The 22,949-nt window shown below is 34.9% G+C and overlaps 1 protein-coding gene across 16 annotated transcripts in view; it reads right to left on the reverse strand.

The window, feature by feature from the left end:
* Scml2 (Scm polycomb group protein like 2) overlaps positions 1-22,949 on the reverse strand; it is a 149,936-nt gene that overhangs the window by 23,813 nt on the left and 103,174 nt on the right. For 12 of the 16 annotated variants that reach the window (XM_085684788.2, XM_085684794.2, XM_085684793.2 and 9 more), the window contains 11 exons: positions 22,452-22,532; positions 18,429-18,512; positions 13,887-13,970; positions 11,767-11,850; positions 10,147-10,233; positions 7,432-7,515; positions 4,340-4,423; positions 3,748-3,831; positions 2,154-2,237; positions 808-885; positions 449-532 (listed from right to left, as the gene is read on the reverse strand). In XM_085684788.2, the coding sequence (XP_085540914.2) occupies positions 449-532; positions 808-885; positions 2,154-2,237; positions 3,748-3,831; positions 4,340-4,423; positions 7,432-7,515; positions 10,147-10,233; positions 11,767-11,850; positions 13,887-13,970; positions 18,429-18,512; positions 22,452-22,532 (918 nt within the window). The remainder of the gene's footprint in view (positions 1-448; positions 533-807; positions 886-2,153; positions 2,238-3,747; positions 3,832-4,339; positions 4,424-7,431; positions 7,516-10,146; positions 10,234-11,766; positions 11,851-13,886; positions 13,971-18,428; positions 18,513-22,451; positions 22,533-22,949) is intronic. The other 4 variants (XM_085684795.2, XM_085684796.2, XM_085684797.2 and 1 more) reach the window with 4 other exon arrangements.

Here is a 22,949-nt window from a genome sequence, read left to right on the forward strand (position 1 = left end):
TGGGAACACAAATTAGAAACCTATTTTTAAAGTTTACCTTTTGTTAAGAAAGAGAAGGAACTTAATATCATATACAAAGCAAGGTGAGGAAAGACACTGGAAGAGTTGGAGGAAGGTACACAGTAAGATCAAAATATAAGGCATAAATTTTTTAACAATGAATAAAATCATTAAAAAAATAAGACACTGATTGAACAAGAATGTCAGTCAAAATGAAATTTTAGGTACATTAGATTATAATAATCAGGAAACAATTTAATTATCTAAAGAAGAAAAATTTATTAGGATAACCAATAAATTTGATTTAGCACATTGAAAATGATACAAATCTATCATTGTGCTATTTCTTGTACTAGATTTCTTTCCTTCTTGAAGGAAGATGCTATTATTTAATATTGAGGAAGCATCTTATCAGTAAATATAGAAAAAAATAAGGCAAAGCAGTCACCTGGAATTGCTTCTTCATCTTCCAAAAGTTTGACTTGGTTTTCCCAAAATTTACTGACTCTCTTGTTCTTGCGTTTTTTCTTAGCTTCATTGAGATATGAAAGAAAAAACAAAAATTATGTACACTTAAAGCTGGAACACATTATGTTCCAGTCTGCATGTTAAATAATGAGGCATCTAATGCACCATAGTCACAAATCTTATCACAGTGAAAATTTCTATGAATTTATCTTTGTGGTATTTATACTTGTTTCCTTAAAAGTGAAAAACAGTTTTGTCTTCTAAAAACATTGCAACATTATTAAATATATGATAAACATCTTGTGACTCAACATGGATTTAATAAACCAAAGCAATCACCTTGGACGGTTTCTTCATATTCAAAACGTCTTGCTTGGTCTTTCCGAGGTTTGGCGACTATCTTGCGTCTTTTCTCAGCTTTGTTGAGTTATGAAATGAAAAGCAACTATTATGTATACTTAAAGCTGGGATACATTACATTCCAGTGTGCATGCTAAACAATAAAAGCTTCTAATGCAGAATAGTCATGAATGAAATGTTATCATCATACTCACATGACATTTAACAATGCACAACATGGCACAGTTGTACAGTAGTGGCTTGCATACCTTGGCAGTAACCAAATACTCTTTACTTGGACTTAAGATTCACTCAACAGGAGGGAAACCATGACTGGTACTGGAAACCCAGGTAAAAATTCTGCGCTAGAGAACTAATGGTTATTGGAGGATAATATGCACCCACTAATTTAACTGAACCAGCATAGTCCCCAACAACTATCTCTAAACATTTCTCTTCACACCCACAGTAGTCTTCATTCTTCATCAAGAAAACTTGTTTGCCACAGACAGAGACCATTATAACAAACCAAAACTAATCAAAACAAAGAGTGGTGGAGTCCAATCAGAATGTATACCTTTACAGAATATTTCTGCACATTGTCAAAAAGGAGGTAGAAAGACTGCAAAAAGCCAGAGGGTGAGGAGTTTGCTCTAAAACTGTATCTCCTAGTAATATCAGGAGAAATACACATAAAATCTCATGAACATCATTGCTCATACATGAGATGAATAAGAATGACATTAATACAGAGAACTAGCTCATGAAGCCTCAATCACATAGAAAAGAACTATAGAAAACTGAAGAAAATGGGGAGCAGGAGAGATGGGAAACCCCAGAAAGAAGTACACAATCTGGTGTGAAAAAGTCAGCCATAAAAACAGAATACAGTTACTATTATACAGACAGAACAAGTTATATTCAGGACGATATGTATACATAGATATTTTTTAATGCAAGCATTAACAATTATTAAAAGAGGAGGCCACACATTTGGCAGAGAGATGAAGGCATATGGGAGGTTTGGAGGAAAATGGGGAAAGGAGAAAGGTTAGAGTTTAATTATTAACTGAAAAAAGAAAATGTTCTCTCTTAAAACATGAAAAAAACTATAATCAGAAAAAATTAATCTTTCAAAGTGATGAACTTACTATAATAGAAGACAAATTTGACTTATCATACTCAAAATTTCTATGAATATTTTATCATGCTACTTCTTATATTTGTTTTCCTAAAAGTAAAAAGCAGTTTTTCCTTCTAAAAACATTACACCATCATTCAATATATTGCAGACATGATAATAAATATAGATTAAAAATCATCAAAAAAAAAAACAAAGCAATCACCTGGAGCAGCTCCTTCATATTCAAAACGTCTTGTTTGGTCTTTCCGAGGTTTGGTGACTGTCTTGCCCTTGCGTTCTTTCTCACCTTTGTTGAAATATGAAAATAAAAATGAAAATTATGCACATTTAAAGGCACAACACATTATGTTTAATCCACTATGTTTACCAAATAACAAAGCTTCTAATACTGAAGCACATGTTCTAATATCGCCTTGTCATAAAGAAGCCTACCATCAGGCCCACATCATGTATAACAATGCACATCATAGAATGATAACTCTAAGTATGTAGCTGTGGAACACATATCTTCTCTATAACCAACAGCACTTTACTTGGAAATAAGACTCGTTAAAAAAGAGAGAGTACATGCCTGGTAACAGAAACCCAGCTAAAAACTCTGGGCTGGTCAAATGATGGTTATCAGAGAAGAACCTACAACTCAATTACTAAAACAACATAATCCCTAACAGTAATCTATAAACAGTTTTCTTATGCCTTAAGATAACTGTAGTCTTTACTCTTTATTAAGGGAACTTTTGTTTGCAACAGACAGAGACCATCAAAGAAAACCACAACCAATAAAAGCAAACAGTGGAAGAGGCCAATCAGAATGGATATCTACAGAACGATCCTGCACATAAGGTACTGCTCAGGGAACGCTGCTCAAAAGAGTGTAGAAAGATCTTAAGAGCCATAGGGTGAGGGAGTTTAAGACTGCATCTTCTAGTAATAGCAGGAGAAATTACTATCAAACATGAGTTGAACAAGAATGACAATACATATAAAAACTGAACAGAGAAAAAGCCCATGGTCTAAATCCCAAAGAAAAGAACGACAGAAAATGGAAGATACGGGAGAGGTGGGAATCCCCAGGGAAGAACATACTAATTCACTCTCAGGCATAAAAAGATAGCCACGAAAACAAAAATACAGGTATTATTAAATAGACTAAAGAAGTTATATTCAGGGTTATACATGTATGTAGATATTCTTGAATGCAAGCACTAAATACTAAGCGAGGAAAAAAGTCATATATTTGGCAGGGAGAATGGGAGGTATACAGGAAATTTGGGAGGAGGACCAGATAGGGAAAAAGGTTGAAATGAAACTATAATTTCAAAATAAAAGATATTTTTCTCTTTGAAAACATGAAGAAAATTATAATCAGGATACAATCTAATTCTCAAAAAGGATGAACTTATTTTAACCAATATGACCACTCACAGTGAAAATTTCTATGAATTTATTATTGTGATACTTCTATTTTTTTACAAAAAGTAAAAAAAATCTTTTAAAAACATTATTCCATGCAATATATGGCAAACACCTTCTGAATACATGTAGTAATTATATATAAATATAGATTTGTGTTTATGTATGTATATACATTATACAATGACTATGTTTATGTGTATAGATGCATGATCATGATATATAATGACATTATATTTATGTTCACAATGTGGTTAAATATATTTAAATATTTATATTTATTCATATATATAATTACTTTTTGTGTATGATTGATGCTTATAAAATATACATATACAAATGTATATACAAAATGTATATGTATATATATTAAAAACAATCACCTGGAGCAGCTTCTTCATATTCAAAAAGTCCAGCTTGGTCTTTCCATGGTTTGGTGACTGTCTTGTCCTTGGGTTTTTTTTCAACTTTATTGAGATACGAAATGAAACACAACGATTAAGTATATTTAAAGCTATAACATGTTATGTTTAATCCACTATGTTTTCCAAATAGTAAAGCTTCCAATACTAATACATATGCTCTAATATACCCTTGTCATGAAGAAGTCTACAACATGCTCATGCTACATGTAACAATGTCCATCATGGCATGATAACTCTAAGTATGCAGCTGTGGAACATGTACTTTCTTTGTGATCAAGAGCTCTTTACTTTTACAAGAGAGAGAGAGCATGCCTGGTAATGAAAACCCAGCTAAAAAAGACTGTGCTAATCAAGTGATGATTATTGGTGAAGAAATTTTACAACTACTAACTTACTAAAACAGCATAATCCCTAACAACACTCTAAAACCTTGTTCTTATACATGAAGATAACTGTAGTCTTTAGTCTTCATGAAGGAAACCTTGGTTTGCAATAGCTAGAGACCATTAAGTCAATATAGATTTAAAGCAAAACAAAGCAAAGCAATCACCTGGACCTGCTTCTTCATATTCAAAAGGTCCAGTTTGGTCTGTCCATGGTTTGGTGACGTTTTTGCCCTTGCGTTTTTTCTCAGCTTTATTGAGGTATGAAATGAAAAACAAAGATTATGTATACTGAATCCAAAACACATTATGTTCAATACACGATGTCTAAATAATAAAGCTTTCAATACTAATATATATGCTCTAATACAGCCTTGTATTGGGCTACCATCATGCTCCAGTGATATGTAACAGTGCCCATTATAGCATGATAACTCCTAAGTATGTAGCGTTGGAACACAGACTTCTTTGTAACCAGATGATCATAATTAGACTTAAGACTCCTTGACAAGAGGGAGAGATTACCTATAAAGGAAACCCAACTAAAAATTTAGTGCTGGTGAAATTATATTTATTGGAGAAGAATCTACAACCACTAATATACTAAAACAGCATAATCTCTAACAACAATCTATATTGTTCTTATACCTGAAGATAACTGTAGTTTTTATTCTTCATCAAGAAAACTTTGGTTTCAAATGGCAAGAGGTTATTGCACAAATCCACAAGCAATCAAATCAGAGAGTGGTGAAGCACAATCAGAGTGGACACATCTACATAACACACCTGTACATAAGGTAAGGCCCGGGGAACACAACCCAAGATGGGGGACTGAAAGATCTCCAGAGTCAGAGAGTGGGAGAGTATGTTCTACGGCTGTGTCTCCTAGTAATATCAGGAGAAACATACATAAAACCTGACAAACATCACTGCTCAAACATAAGTCGAACAAGAATGGCACCAATACCTATACAATCTGGACATATGGCTTCAACCCTACTCAAAACACAATAGAAAACTGAAGGAAATGGACAAAAGAAGATGTGGAAATTCCCAGGACAGAATATACTAATTTACTGTGTGGTTTCAAAAATCCAGCCATGAAACATATATTATTATACAGATTGCACAAGTTATATTTAGGAGTGTGTATGTGCATTTACATAAACATTCCTGTTTTTATTTTTTATTTCGGTGTTGTTTGGTTGGTTGGTTTTGTGAGACAGGGTTTCTCTGTAGCTTTGGAGCCTGTCCTGGAACTAGCTCTTATAAACCAGGCTGACTTTGAACTCACAGAAATCTGCCTACCTCTGCCCCCCAAGTGCTGAGATTAAAGGCATGTGCCACTACTGCCCAGATTTACATAGACATTCTTAAATACAATCATTAACAATTAGTATGAAAAGAGGCCATGATTTTGGCATAGAGAGAGAGTTGAAATGAGAGGTTCTGCATGGAGGAAAGGGTATGGAGAAATGTTGAAATTAAATGATAATTTCATAAAAAATGAGATCAATCTCATTGAAAACAGGAAATGAATCTGTAATCAAGGAGGAATCTAACTCTCTGAAAAGATGAATTTATTATACTAAGAGAAGGATTTGGTATATCACAATGAAAATTTGTATGAATTCATCACTGTGGTACTTATACTTGTTTCCTCTAAAATGAAAAAGAGTCTTGTCTTCTAAAAACATTACACCATTATTCAATATCTGGCAAACATGATATGAATCAATGTAGATCAAAACAAAGCAAACATCTGGGGCTGTTCCTTCATATTCAAGAAGTCCAGTTTGGTTTTTCCATGGTTTGGTGACTGTTTTGCCCTTGATTTTTTTCTCAGCTTTATTTAGATATGAAATGAAAAATGATGATTATGTACATTGAAAGCTAGGATACATTATGTTTAATCTACTATGTTTTCTAAAACAATAAAGTTTCTAATATTAAAGCATATGCTCTGACTTAGCCTTTTCCTAAAGAAGGCAGCCATCATGCTCACGTGATTTGTAACAATGCTCATCAGGGCATGATAACTCCAAGTACGTAGCATTAGAACACATTATCTTCTTTGTAACCAGAAGCCCTTAATTAGACTTAAGACTTCCTCAACAAGAGGAAGAGCATGCTTGGTAATGAAAACCTAGCTAAAAACCTTGTGCTGATCAAATGATGATTATTGGTGAGGAAATCTACAACTACTAATTTACTAATACAGCATAATCCTTAACAATAATCTACAAACATTGTTCTTATACCTGAAGATAATTGTAGTATTTACTCTTTGTCAAGAAAACTTTGGTTTGGAACAGCCAGAGACTATTACAGAATTCTACAGCCAACCAGAGAGCGGCAGAGCCCAATCAGATCAAATATATCTTACCTCTCCTGAACATAAGGCTCAAAGAACACTCCCCAACTTAGGGGCTGAAAGATCGTCAGAGTCAGAAGGTGAGGGAATTTGCCCTAGGCTAAATTTCCTACAAATATGAGGAGAAACACACATAGAACCTCACAAACATCCTTGTCCACACATCATCTGAACAACAATGGCACCAATACATACACAAACTGGACAGAGAAAAGTCTACGAGGCTTCAACCCTACTCAAAGTGAAGGAAAACTGAGAATAGGAGAGGTAGCAATACCCAGGGAAGGAAGAATACACTAATTCAGAGTCTGGTACCAGAAAGCCAGTTATGAAAATACATATATAAGTATTAGTATTAGTACACAGACTGAGCAGGCTATTTTTTGAATTTCTCTCTCTCTCTCCCTCTCTCTCTCTCTCTCTCTCTCTCTCTGCTGTGTGTGTGTGTGTGTGTGTGTGCGTGTGTGCATGTGTGCATGTGTGTACACAGAGGTATTTTTCAATACAAGCACTAACAATTAATGTGAAAAGAGACCGTGAATTCTGGCATAGAGTAGGTGGTTGAAACAGAAGATTTTGGAGGGAAGAAAGGGTAAGGAGAAAGATTGAAACTTAGTGATAATTTCACAAACAGTGAGAACAGTCTCCTTGAAAACATGAAAAGAATCTGTAATCAGAAAGCAATCTAATTCTTCAAAATGATGAACCTATTATAATAAGAGAAAATTTGACTTGTCAAAGTGAAAATTCCTGACTTTATAATTGTGATACTTACACTTGTTTATTTAAAAGTTAGTCTTGCCTTCTAAAACCATCACACCATTATTCAATATACAGAAAATATTATGTGAATAAATATAGATAAAAACAAATCAAAATAATCACCTGGGCCTGTTTCTTCATATTCAAAATGTCCAGCTTGGTCTGTCCATGGTTTGGTGACTTTTTTGCCCTTGTGTTTCTTCTCAGCTTTATTGAGGTATGAAACAAAAACCAGATTATATACATTGAAAGCTAGAATACATTATGTTTAATGTACTACTTTTCCAATTAATAAAGCTTCTAATACTAATGTATATGCTCTACTATTGCCTTGTTATAAAGGCTACCATTATGTTCATGTGATGTATGTCAATGCCCATCATGACATGATAGCTCTAAGTATGCTGTAGTGCTACACATACTTTCTTTGTAACTAAGAACTCTTAACTGGACTTAACTTGCTCAAAAAGAGGGTTAGCCTGGTAATGGAAACCCAGCCAAAAACTGCGTGATTTTCAAATGATGATTATTGGAGAAGAATTTACAACCATTAACTTAGTAAAAGCATAATCCCTAACGAAAATCTATAAACATTATTCTTATACCTGAAGATAACTGTTGCCTTACACTTCATCAAGAAAACTTTGATTTCAAACAGCAAGAGGCTATTACAGAAATCCACAAGCAATCAAAGCAGAAAGTGGTGGAAACCAATCAGAATGGCTACATCTACAGAGCACTCCTGCACATAAGATAAAGCTCAGGGAACACTATGCAAGAGAGGGTTGAAAGATCATCAGAGCCAGAGCATGAAGGAATTTGCTCTAACACTGTATATCCTAGCAATATCAGGAAAAACCACACATAAGACCTCACATGATATAGGAGAGTCAATTTTGTTATATGTATATGTATTTCTGATCTTGATTAAGGTATTGTGATTGTATAGTTCATTTTAAAATGTAATGTATAATTAGGAAATATAGGTTGTCAATGGATAATCATCGATAATAGTCAAGCTTTTAGTCATTTTAGTTAGATTTTCTAGATATATAGAGATATATTTCAGTAAGATAGGCATTCTTCATATCTTTCAAAGACTACAGAATATGGCATTTAATGTTTTAATAACTTAGGGCTTTTCATGACAATGAGACATGTCTGCTTCTGACAACACCAATCTACTTCAAGAAGAAGATGGGCATCAAAGAGGCTCCTTATGGAGTTTTATAGCCATTTGGGCAAGAAACTGCTCTTGCCTGGACTGTTGCATAAACTGGACGTAAAGAACCCACAGAGAGAGGAGTGCTAAACTTGTCTAAAGGTGAGATGGTCTTTCGGGGTTCCTGATTCATAAAAGAGTCTGCGAGACATTCTGCAGGACACAAAAGAAAGTGACTGAACTGTCTTTAAAATTTCCTGCTTCATGAAAATGTCTGCTGGATACTATGGGCCTGTAGGTCAAAGATGGATGCCCCAACTGTACAAAAGAACTTTGGGTGACTGTCTAGACAGCGAGATGTCTCTGTCATTTCTAGAATTTGGAAGTTGCTTATTTCTTGCTTAATTAGGTAATATTATATCCTTCTGGAGTCTTTGATGGAGTTGAAGAATAAATAGGTAATTATAGTTTTCCTTAGTTATAATAAAAGATAAAATAGATATAAATATTATAACTGTAATTCTTGCTTTATAACTGTTTTATTATATGCAATTTTGCTATGTTAAAGTTAAAGCCTTCCTTTTTGTTTAAACAGATAAAGGGGAAATGATATAGGAGAGTCTTCTGTATTTCTGTTGCTTTCATTGGCTAATTAATAAAGAAAACTGCTTGGCCTGATAGGTCAGAATATAGGTAGACGGGGAAGACAGAACAGAATGCTGGGAGAAAGAAACAGAGTCAGGCAGTTGCCATAACTCTCCGAGAAGGACACAGATTAGGATCTTTCCTGGTAAGCCACCACCTCGTGGTGCTACACAGATTACTAAATATGGGTTAAAGCAAGATGTGAAAATTAGCCAATAAGAGGCTGGAGTAAATGGACCAGGCAATGTTTAAAAGAATACAGTTTCTGTGTAATTATTTCGGGGATAAGCTAGCCAGGATCCAGGCGGGAACGCAGCCCGCCATTCCCTCCCACTACACTCACAAACATCCCTGTCCATACATCAGCTGAACAAGAATGGTACCAATACATACACAAACTGGACAGAGAATAGTCCATGAGGATTGAACCCTACACAAAAGACAACAGAAAACTGAAGGAAACTGGTAAGAGGAAAGTTGGAACTACCCAGTGAAGAAAATACTGAATCACTGCCTGGTGTCAAAAAGCCAGTCATGAAAAAAAAAATATATATATAGGTATTATGCAGATTCGAAGAGGTTACATTTATGAACGTGTGTGCATGTGTGTGTTTGTGTGTGTACACATAGATGTTCTTAAATACAATCACTAAGAATTACTGTGAAAAGAAGTCATAAATTATGGCACAGAGAAGGTGGTTGAAATTGGAGGTTTTGAAGGGAAGAAAGCATGTGGAAAAAGGTTGCAATTAAATGATAATCTCATAAAAATGATACTTTTTCATGAAAACATGAAAAGAATCTGTAATCAAGAAGCAATCTAATTCTCCAAAAGGATGGAGTTATTATACTGAGACAAATTTAACTTATCACAGTGAAAATTTCTATGAATTTATCATTGTGTTTCTTATATTTGATTACTTAAAAATGAAAAACAGTCTTGCCTTCTAAAAACATTACACCATTATTCAATATTTGGCAAACATCACATGAATCAATATAGATAAGAACAAAACAAAAAAAGCAATCACCTGGTGCTGCTGATTCTTCATACTCAAAAAGTCCAGCTTGGTCTTTCCATGGTTTGGTTACTCTCTTGCCCTTGGGTTTTGTCTCATCTTATTGAGGTATGAAATGAAAAACAAAGATTATGTACATTTAAAACTAGAACATCTAGTAACTGATGAAAAAATCCTTACCAGTTGGGCCTGCCAGAAACTTAGAAAGCATTTCAACATTTATGGTAGTCTAGTGAATTTTTGAGTTTGTTATAATGCTTACATCTCTTCCAGATGTGTAGTAGGTCATGTAACTTTTTGTTAAAGTCCAGACATGATATACTGGTTGAAAGGAACTCTGATAAAAAAGCATTCAGTGACATGATGCATGAAGGGAGGGAAAATGCTACATTCTTCCACAGCAAAAACATGTTATGTTTAATCCACTATGGTTTCTAAATAATAAATCTTCCAATACTAAAGCATATGCTCTTATATAGTATTGTAGTAAAAAAGGCTACTACCACATTGCCCATCATGGCATGATAAATCAAATTATGTAGAATCAAAACACATACCTTCTTTGTAATCAATAGCACTTTAACTTGCAACAAGAGGGAGCGCATGCCTGGTAATAAAAACCCGGCTAAAAACTCTATGCTGGTAAAATGATATGATGATTAAGAAGAAATCTACAACCACCAACTTACTAATATAGCAAAATTCCTAAGAAAAATCTATAAACATTGTTCTTATACCCAAAGATAAGTATGGCCTTACTCCTCATCAAGAAAACTCTGGTTTAAAAAACTCCAAGACCCTTACAGAAATCCACAATCAATCAAAGCAGAGAGTGAGTAGTGGAGCACAATCAGGGTGGATACAGGTACAGAACACGCCTGCACCTGAGATAAGACGCAGGGACCACTATCCAAGAAGGGCCTGATAGTTCATCAGAGCAGAAGGTGAGTTAATTTGCTCTATGACTGTGTCTCTTAGTAATATCAGGAGAAACAAATGTAAAAGCTGACAAACATCACTGTCCAAAGTGAAGAAGAGTAGCACCAATACAAATATAAACTAGGCAGAGAAAAGTCCATGAGGCTTCAACCCTACTCAAAAGATGATAGAAAACTGAAGGAAACAATCATCAGGAGGTGTGGGAATACCCAGAAAGAATACATCAAATCACTGGTACCAAAAAGCCAGCCAAGAAACCATATATACAGGTATTATTATACAGAATTAGCAGGTTATATTTAAGAATATGTGTGTTTGTATGAGTACACAAGACGTTCTAAAATACAATCACTAAGAATTACTGTAAAAAGAGGTCATGAATTATGGCACAGAGAAGGTGGTTAAAATGAGAAGTTTTCAAGGGAGGAATGGGTATGGAGAAAGGTTGTAATTAAATGATAATCTCAATAAATCTGTATTCAAGAAGCAATCTAATTCTCCAAAAGAATGAATTTCTTATACTAAGAAACAATTTTGACTTATAACATTGAAAATTCCTAAAAATTTATGATTTGGTACTTACATTTGTTTATTTAAAGGTAAAAACAGTCTTACCTCCTAAAATCATTATATCATTATTAAATATATGGCAAACATTATATGAAACAATATAGGTAAAAACAGAACAATCACCTGGAGCTGTTTCTTCATACTCAAAAAGTTCGGTTTGGTCTTTCCATGGTTTGGTGACTGTCTTGCCCTTGGGCTTTTTCTTAGCTTTATTTAAATATAAAATGGAACATAAATAACACATACATTGAGAGCTAGAACACATCATGTTTAATCCACTATGCTTGCCAAATAATAAAACATCTAATGGTAATGCATACGTTCTAAAGAAGGCTACCATCAAGCTCACTTGAAATGTAACAATGTCCTTCATGGTATGACAACTCTAAGTATAGAGCAGTGGCATGCATACCTTCTTTGTAATCGACAGCTCTTTAGTTGGACTTAAGACTCGTTCAACAACAGGGCAAGAATGCCTGGTACCGGAAAGTCAGTAAAAACTCTGTGCTTGGTGAAATGATTATTAGAAAAGAATCTACAAGCACTGATTTACTAAACAAGATAATCCCTAGCAACAATTCATAAACATTTATCCTCATATCCTAAGACAAAAGTAGTCTGTACTCTTCATTAGGGCAACTTCTCTTGGCAAATCACAAACATCACCACAAATATCCACAACATTTCAAAACCCAGAGACATGGAACTCAATTACAATGAATCCATCTACAAAATACTCCTGCACCTTAGGAAACGCTCAGGGAACACTGTACAAGAGGCAGTAGAAAGATTTGATGGGTCAGAATATAGGGGAGTTTGCTGTAAGACTGTGTCATTCAGTAATATAAGAAATAGTACCTATAAAGTTTCATCAACATGACTGATCAAACAAGAGCTGAATAAAAGTGATATCTATATGGATGCAAACTGGACAGAGAAAAGTCCACCAGACTGCAACTCTATACAGAAAACATTATACCATTATTGAATATGCAGGAGTCAGGTTGTAAATCAATACACATAATTTTTCTCAGGGTTATTGAGGTATGAAATAAAAATAAAAAATATGTCCACTTAAAGCGAGAAGGTATTATGTTCCATTTAGTGTGTATGCCAAAAACCTTCTACTACAGTATAGTTATGAAAAGGCTGTCCTATTATCATTTGATATGTCATAATGCCCATCATGACATGATAACCCTAAGGATGTATTAATGACACACATACCTTGGCAGTAACCAATAGCACTTTACTTGGACGTAAGACCTACAACTCAACAAGAGGGAGACTATGCCTGCTATTTGAAACCGACATAAAACCTCTGTGCTAGTGAAGTGATTGTTATTGGTGGAGAATCTACAACCACTAATTTGCTAAACCAGCATAATTTCTAACGAAAATCTATAAACATTTGCCTTTACACCTACAGATTATTTTTGTGTTCACTACTCATATGCCAAACTGGAAAGAGCAAAGTCCACAATGTGCCAACTCTATACAGTGAACTATCAGCAACCGAGGAAAGCTGGAAACTGGAGAAGTGGCCTTCCTCAAGGAAAAGCACAACAATTAGTTGTCTGGTGCCAAAAAGCCAGCCTTAGAAACATACATACAAGTAGCATTGTACAGACTAGACAGGTTATATTTGGAAATACATTATATATTTATATACACATGGACATATGCATGCAGTATATTTCTCACAATTAGTGAGAAAAGAGGTCATGAATTTGGAGAGCAGGAAAGGTATATGGTAGAGTTTGGAGGGAGGTTAAAGGAAGGGAGAAAGGTTAGACTTAAATTATAATTGGAACAAAGAATTTTCTTTTTTAAAAACCAAAGGAGTTTATAATCAGAAAACCATCTAATTCTCAAAAGGATGAGTTTCTTAGAATAATTATCTAATTTAAATTATCACAGTGATAATCTCTATAAAATTATCATTTTTTAAAAATTTGTTTTCTTTTCTTTTAAAAATTTTTTTGAGACAGGGTTTCTCTGTTTAATAGTCCTAGCAGTCCTGGAACTCACTTTGTAGACCAGGCTGGCCTTGAACTCACAGAGATCCACCTGCCCCTGCCTCCCGAATGTAGGGATTAAAGGTATGTGCCACCAATGCCCGGCTAAAATTTGTTTTATTAAAATGAAAAAGTCTTTCCTTCTGAAAACACTACATCATTATTCACTCAGTACACAGGAATCATCTTGTAAGTCAATACAGACAGATAAAGCAACACAATCACCTGGGGCTTCTGCTTCATCTTCAAAAGGTGTGGCCTGTTCTTTCCAAGGTTTGGTGACTCTCTTGCACTTTGATTTACTCTCAACTTTGTTATGTTATGAAATGAAAGACAAATTTTATGTACATTTAAAGCTAGATCACATTATTTTGAATAGGTATGGCAAATTATAAAGGTTCTACTCATAATGTAGACTCTCTAAGACAGTGTTGTCTTGAAAAGACTCAGATGCTATACAGATTCAGAAAATGCTCATGATATTGATATGCAGCTTCTAGCTACCTGGCAGCCCAATTTAGGCCATTTTAATACTTTGGATGAAGACTGATTGCCAGGCTAATTTTGATTATGTTACCAGCAATAAATAAATAAATAACCAAATAAACAAATGAGATAGTTCAGTATCAACACCTTAACAACTTAATAATGTTTATATACTAAAATTCACTTTTTCTAAATAAACAAGCTTTTGAGGGAGAGATATGAAACTATAAACATATTCAAAGCTCAACTACATTTACTTGGAGTTTTACTTCACAAACTTAAAGAGTAGTCAGTCTATTGCTTTACTTTTTCCATACTTAAAGATGATATAATATGCATACAATAAACTTTTGATAACAAGTATCAAATTTTTCTGCAACTTTGGCATCCTACTTTGACTTTTCACCAAAAAGGGGACAGTCGAGTCCTTTACCCAGCTGCAGAGAAGGCAAAATGTGACTGCCTCACTGAAAAAGGCACCAAGCCATGTGGCTAACATATACTAGAATAATGGGTTAATATAAGATTTAAGAGTTACTACGAAGCCTGAGCTAATGGGCCAATCAGTTTATCACTAATGTAGACCTCTGTGTGATTTCTTTAGGACTTACTGACTGTGGGAACTGGGCAGGACAGAAATCCTGACAACAGAATGGTGCCCAACGTGTGAACAACTGCATCCACATAAAGCCCGAGAGAGCTTAAAAAGTAATACTAGACAAAAAATAGTAAGAGTAAAGCATGGTTTATTAATAGCAACATTTTCTCTAGTGGGCTCTGCTTGCTAGAGGTAAGCGCTCTCATTTAAAAGAGGCTTCCTGACTCAGTATTAGCTGCAAAACCCTGCAGCTCTTTTAAGAGGTCCTGCCATGAAACACTTAAATGGTGTTGATGAAAAGCTGACTGCATGCTTTTTGGTTTTCATTCATACCAGGAAAAAAGCCAATCCATTTTAAAATGCCAGCTTTCTGGGCCATCCTGCCAGTGCAAAATCTGACACTTTCAGGCAGGAGGTCCAGCTACAGAGCATTTGAATGTGGTTTGTGAGCAGACAGCTGGAGCTTGATTGGTGGCAGGGAACTTGAAATGCCATAGAGTCGTGGCAATAAACATGGCTCCGGTTGTACCTCTGCCATGAGGCTGAAATCTCAGAAAGCTAAGGAATGGGCTAGATCCAGCCATCAAAGCCACGGCTTTAATTCTCTCCATACTGCTTCACATATTAAAGACTCATGTGACCAGAAAAAGAGAGATATACAGTAAAGATAGATTCAAAGACAAAGCAAACCTGTAAATGGTTCATAGTGTGTTTAAAAAATGTATACAGGCTTGGGAGAGAAAAGAAAAAGGTTAAAGCCCTTAAAATAAAACAAAGAGAGTAGTTGGGAGTGGTGGCACACACCTTTAATCCCAACGCTTGGGAGGCAGAGGCAGGGAGATCTTTGTGAGTTCAAAAACAGTCTGGTCTACAGAGGGAGTTCCAGGACAGCCAAAGATACACAGAGAACCTGTCTCAAAAAGCCAAAAATTAAAAGTAAAAATAAAAGAAATAGAGGTTGAAATAAAGCCATGTAAAGAAGAAAAACACTCAGAGAGTATAGATACTGTATATTATTATGCTGTCTTTGAATTGCTTGACAGCTGAGGAAGAAACAATAGCTGATAAAATACATTAAATATAAATGCTGCTGGATTAATAAAACATAAATATTTTGAAAATACCTTGACTTCAAAATTGAAGTCAAAAGGTATGCTACTTTGGAGAAGAGGTTTTGCTTTTGTTTCTGCAGGAAATGAGAAGCTGTGGATTCATTCTGAGTTAAGAAAAATCAGGTTTGATCAAGGAAGACCACTTGAGAACTATCCAGAAGGAACAGATCACCCAGATGTCTGAGTTCTTCATCCAGAACTGAGTCAAGACTGTTGCCAGAAATGATGAAGCTTCACCGGATACTCCAGTCATTACTTGATCATAATTATAAATTTTCATTAGGTCCCCATAAGATTATCAGTGCCCCCAACCAGCAGGAAGTAGCCTGGAAAACTACACTCTCATTCCCAAAAATGGACTATGAATATTTTCCTTTGTTTAGAATGTTGGTTATAAGTTGTTATGGATAATGGTCAGGAGAAAAGCTAAACAAAGGATATTAGATTCAGAGTTCTTGGTTTTTTTTTAAAAAAAAAAAGAAAGAGGGGAAAGTGGTGTGGGACAATCGTCTATATTCTATCAATTATATTTTAAATAAACACTGACTGGCCAGTAGCCAGGCAGGAAGTATAGGCAGGACAACCAGACAGGAAGTAGAGGCGGGTCGATTAGAACAGGGGAATTCTGGGACGAGGATGCAGTCCTTTACCCAGCCACAGAGGAAGCAAGATGTGACTGCCTCACTGAAAAAGGAACCAAGCCATGTGGCTAACATATACTAGAATAATGGGTTAATATAAGTTATAAGAGTTAATAACAAGCCTGAGATAATGGGTCAAACATTTAATAACTAAAAAGGGGGAGGAGCAGTCTATACTCTGCTGCCATGGTAAATGTAACGTCCTTTTACTGCCACTATAACTTTCCCTCTCATTTATAACTAGTTCACCTATTTATAACCAGCTTCATCTTATTTCATTTTAAACAACTACTGCCCACTTCAGACTTATGATTTCTTGGTTACATTCTATACCATAACACCAAGAATCTTAAGTTAGTTTTAATCTGCTGAACATACCATAGATGTATGTCATGCCCCAATGAGAAACGTAGCTGATGCTCAACAGGAAGCCTCAGTCCTATTCCCTATGGTTTATATTCCTAAGCAGTGCTATAAACATTACCACAGAAGAAAAGTAATCAAAGGACAGGTCTATTATCTCTGTGAGCTACAAAAACCAGCTTTCTCTAAGACATGCCTACTGGTACAATAATAGCACAAATGTTATAGGGCTAACAAAGTACTTTTTGATTGAATTTAAGGTCCACTCCATGAGATGTAACTTATACCCAATACTGTTAATGAGTCCAAGAACCTGTGACAAGAAGTCACATTTCAAAGGAGAAATCCTATTACCAAGGTTCTTCTAACTGGGTACAGCAATAAAACAACTCCTAATGACATATTGCTATACTCATTAATTATCACTCAGACATGATCACAGAAGCTTCTTTAAGTGTATAGTAATTAGCAAAGACACCTACAACTGAACAACAATCAGAGAATGAGAGATTTTGGAGAGCACAACCTTAAAAAGGATGTCTGTATCACATCCTTCCCCTTAAGGCTCAGAAAACTATGTGGAAAAGCAGGCAGAAAGATTCTAGGCAGGGGTAGAAAAGCAATTCTCCCAGATAACATTTTTCAGAAACAACACATGAACATAAGGACTCAGAAAGACTAACAAAATGCATATGTCTTATATAAGCTCAAGTTTCACAAATCAGCAGCATGGAGGAGGGGAAATGATCACAATTCCCAGCTCTAGCCAAGAATTCATAACTGCTAGAAAAGGGAAAATCAGTTTTCTTCAATGAAGTAATATTGAGTATATCAACCACATACCAAGGCAGGCCACATGCTCAGTAGTCAGTTAACACAAACCAGACTCCTATTGTGTGTGTGTGTTGGGAGGGGTTCATTTCTTTTCAAGTGAGAAAGAAAATGAAGTGGGCAGATAAAGATGTGGAGCATAATTTGAAAATTAGGGAGGGAAAAGAATATGATCAAATTAAATTTCATGAAATTTTCAAAATAGGAATAAAAGCATTAAACAAAGGAAAATACTTTTAAGCAAAGATGCACCATAAGCAAAGTTTAACATACATTAAAATTTCATATAATTAAGGACTAGTCTAATCTTCACCACCACCACCAAAAAGAAAAAAAAAAGCTTTCATGAAAACAACCAGCAAATTTGAACCAGCACAGTGAAAATTTCTAGCAGTTTATCATTTGGCTACTTACTGCTTTTATTTTTTTTTTCTTACTTGTCTTTTTTCCTTTTCTTCTTCTTTTTTTTTTTTTTTTGATTTTTCAAGACAGGGTTTCTCTGTGTGAAAGTCCTGGCTGTACTGGAACTTGCCTTATAGAGCAGGCTGGCCTTAAACTCACTGAGATCTGCCTATTTCTTCCTCCAAGTGCTGGGATTAAAGGCACGTGCCACCACAGCCTGGCTTACATATTTTTTCTTAAAACAGAAAGGAGACTTTCCTTCCCAAAATACTATACCATTCTTAAATATGAAGGAATTATCTTGCAAATCTTTATACAAAACTAAAGCAATCACCTGGGGCTGCTTGGACATCTTTCCCTGGTCTGGCTTCTTCTTCCCAAGGTTTGGTGAATCCTCTGCCCTTGGGCTTTTTCCCAGCTTTGTTGAGGTATGAAATGCAAAATAAAAATGATTTATATTTACAGCTAGAATTCATTATGTTCCTGTATGTATGCCAAACAATAAAGCTTCTTATCATAAAATATAGGTTCTCTTCCTACAATGTCGTCATGAAAAGGTTATCATGATCATATGATACACAGCTTCCAACTGCCTGGTAGCTCAGTTTAGATTATTTTATATTTTCTGTGAAGATAACTACCTGGTTAATTTTGTAAGTGTTTTCGAGTTAAAAAAAATAACAGTATCAATGCCTACAAATTTAGGTTATTAAGAAAAATGAATTTTACATAGTGAATATTACTAAGTATAATTTAAAATGCTTTGCAGGTAGATATGAGACATGCATGCATGTACATGCACACACATGCACAAATACTAACATTTTGAGGGCTTTATTTTTTAAGTTGAAACAGTCTACTGCTTTATTTTTTTCATTGCCCAAATATCACAGAGTATGTATAAACAAGATATTGGATAGCAAATATCTCATCTTTCTCCAGCCTTTTTCTTCCACTTCTACTACTCAGCAAAAAAGGACAGAGTCTATCCTCTGTTGTGAGTGTAAATTAAGATCATTTAACTGGCATTATAAATGTATCCATTATTTATAATCAATACACCTATATGCACCAGACTCATTTCATTCTTAGCAATTAGCTTACACTCTAGGTTTAAAACTTCCAGTTTAACAAAACAAAACAAAACAAAAAAACATCTAGTAATATTACTTACATTATTCTTTCTTACACTGTCTTCCTGCCATCAGTTTCAGGATGTTGACCTGGACCAGACCACCTACACCTCATCACATTGACATCATCATTAAAGATTTCAGCAAAGGCCCAGAACTGGTTATTCTAGACAATTTTCTGGATCTATCTCCAAGACTACAGTGTTTTTTGTCTACCTTCAACTCCTTTACTCAGTACCTTTAGTTTTCAAATGATCATGTTTTACACATTCATTGCAAAGTTTATCCATAGTTCTCATAGATTTCTTCTGGTTTTCTCTAATCTTGATACAACTTGTCCTCAACTGTCCACCTCCACCAATACTTCAAAATGAAGTATCTCTTTGTCACCCCAAGCAGTAAGTCAGCTCCTGACTAAGTCACACACTCATTTACTTCCTTCAATAAGAAGCAACAGTATATAGATTAGCAATCTAGTTCTGTAAGGAGCTAAACAGTAAACATTCCGATGATCACATATGGTATCTTTCACATATTCTTCTTTGTCTGACTGCTTAGAAACTAATCAAAGAACATAAAAATCAATTTCATCACATATACTACATAGGCTGTATATTATTCTATGTAAAGTCCAAACTAATTTCTATGGAGGAGTCATTGTTTTACTTGACTTTGAAGTATATATCCAGGCTACAATGTTTCCTTCTGCTTAAGTTTCTACTTCTAGCTTTCTCTGCTCCATTCAGCAAAGCATTCAACCTTCTACTTTATATGAAGACTAAAATTTGTCTTTGTGAATGACCTTAACTATACCGTTACACTATCTTGAAACATTCCTTAGGGCTGAAGAGATGGACAGTTATTAAGAGTGCTTGTGATTGCCCTTCCAGAGGACCACAGTTCATTTCCAATATCTACATCAAATGGCTCAAAACTGCCTGTAGTGTTACTTCCAGAGAAATAATACTCTTCTGTCTTCTTATGACAATGAAATGCATATACAAAAATAAATACAAATCAATTAAAAATAAATCTTCCATGTATAAATATGATGCTAAAAGGTAAAAATTGTGGACAATGAATTCAAAAGTCTAGCTTTAAAAATGATTAATGACTTCAAATTGTTCTCAATTGAACAAACAAATACAGAGAGTTCAGGGCTAAGATGAGAAATTCAGCAACTTGCATACAAAATTCAGTAGACAGAGATTATGAAAAAAGAGCTAAGCAAGGAAAATTTTAATAAATCAAAATTTAAAATTCTGTGAACCACAGGCCCTAGGAAAGGAGATATAGGTTTGAAGGTCCTGAGTATGGAAGGCCTGGCAGAGACTTGAATATCAAACCTCATCTCCTTCAATAGGAATCCCCAGTTGTACATCACATGAATAATGAATAATTACTCTATGAATAATGAAGAAAACCACCTACAAATCAAATGGTCATAAGCAGACCCTTAATGATTTATCCTATAGACCAAACAAACAAACAATTAAACAAACAAACAAAATATATGGATTGAAGGAAATTGGGGATAGGAGCAAAGAGTAGAGGAAGGAATTTGGGGAGGGATGTATAAAGTGAAAAGCATTTCAAAAAAGCCTTGCAGAACCCTTCTAAGTCCTGAATATTAAACATATACACATATAAAAACATTTTAAATGAAGTGACCGTGTACTGGAAGGAAGCCATCACAAACAGACAAGACGTTATAAAATAAAATAAAAAAAAATACGTGCCAGCAATGAGTTGTAAATGTTGGCCAAATTGCTTTACCCCTAACACTATAGGTCAGTGGTTCTCAATCTGTGCCATGACCCACAAAGGAGTTGCATATCAGATATCTTGCATATCAGATACTTACATTACAATTCATAACAGTAGCAAAATAACAGTTATGAAGTAGCAATGAGATAATTTTCTGTTGGCATCACTACAGCATGAGAAATTGTATTAAAGAGTCACAGCAGTAGGAAGGTTGAAAACCACTGCTACAGGACATTGCCAATGATACTGGTTACATTCTAAAACCTGATGGCAAGAATCTCAAAGTACATTTAGTTTCTGAGCATACCACAAATTTTTGTCAAGTTCGTGAGCTGTAATAACCACATGACCAGAAGACATGCTGAATAGCATAACGCTAACACAATGTTATGAGAGTTTACAACCATGTTTTAAATGGATTTAAAGACTACTCCATAAGATAGAGCCAATATCTGACACTGTTAATGATATCAAGAACCTGAGACTAGATAAGTTCTGTGATAAACGGATAATGTAATAAAATGACTCCTAATGACTTACTGTTATACTCACTGATTACTACAACACCCAATTCTTTTCAGAAAAGCTTCTTGCAGTGGGTGGTAATTAAGAAACAGACCTACAACCCAACAATCCGCAGAGAATGAGATACTTTGGAGCACTCAACTCTAAATGGGATTTCTATAACACAGCCCTCCCCACTCAAGGTTCAGCTACTGATGTGGAAGAGTAGGCAGAAATATTTTAGCCAGAGGTGGAAAAGAACTTAGACGATTACAGTGCTTTCCAAACACAAAATAGCAGATGCATAAAGGAACTCAAAAAGAAAAACAAACAGAATGTCCATGTCTTTACAAGTTCAAGCCAAACAAAATTCCAGCATGAAGGAGGGAAGTGGATATAAAATGCAGAACTATTCAATAATTGATAGTTTCTGAGAAAGGGAAAATCATTTCTCTTCAATGGAGTAACATTGGTTATGCCAACCACATTCCACAGCAGGCCACATATTCAGAAGTAGCTAGGTAACACAAATCACTCTCCCATTTTTATGTCTTTCACTTTTTTAAGAAATAGAAAGACCATGAAATTGGAGGACAGGGATATGAAGAACAATTTTGGAGGAGGTGGGACAGGGAAAAGAGTATGATCAAAATAAACAGCATGAAAATCTTCAACAATTAATAAAAGAATTAAATGAAGAAAAATAAAATATTTTCAAACAAAAGTACAACAAAATTGAAGTTTCTCATACAGTAGATTTTCATATAATCAAGAAACTGTCTAATTCTCCAAAAGGAAGCTCTTCTTAGAACAACCATATACATTAGACCAGCATGATGAAAATTACTAGCAGTTAATTATTGAGCTACTTTCTGCATTTGCTTTCTTAAAACAGAATATTAAATATAGAGGCATTATCTTGCAAATCTATATAAAAAAACCAAAGCAATCACCTGGGGCTGTTTGGACATCTCTCCCTGGTCTGGCTTCTTCCCAAGTTTTGGTGAATCCTCTGCCCTTGGGTTTTTTCCCGGCTTTGGTGAGGTATGAAATAAAAAATAAAATGATGTATATTTACAAATAGAACTCATTATGTTCCTGTAGGAATGCCAAATAATAAAGCTTCATATAACATGAAAAGGCTACAACCATGCTCTTGTGACATACAGCCTGGTAGTCTAATTCAAAAAACTTTAGTATTTTTTGTAAAGATTACTTGCCAGGTTATAGGTGGCTATGTTCACAGGACACACACACACAGAAAGAGAGAGAGAGAGAGAGAGAGAGAGAGAGAGAGAGAGAGAGAGAGAGAGAGAGAGAGAAAGAGAGAGAGAGAATCAATGATTTTGAAATTTAGTTATAAGATAAATGAATTTTACATAGCAAAAATTACTGAATTCAACTAATAATTATTTACAAGTAGAGATATGAAAGATAGACACACATATCTG

The sequence above is a fragment of the Myodes glareolus genome, chromosome X, assembly GCF_982192425.1.
Source record: "Myodes glareolus chromosome X, mMyoGla1.1, whole genome shotgun sequence".
Lineage (NCBI taxonomy): Eukaryota > Metazoa > Chordata > Mammalia > Rodentia > Cricetidae > Myodes > Myodes glareolus.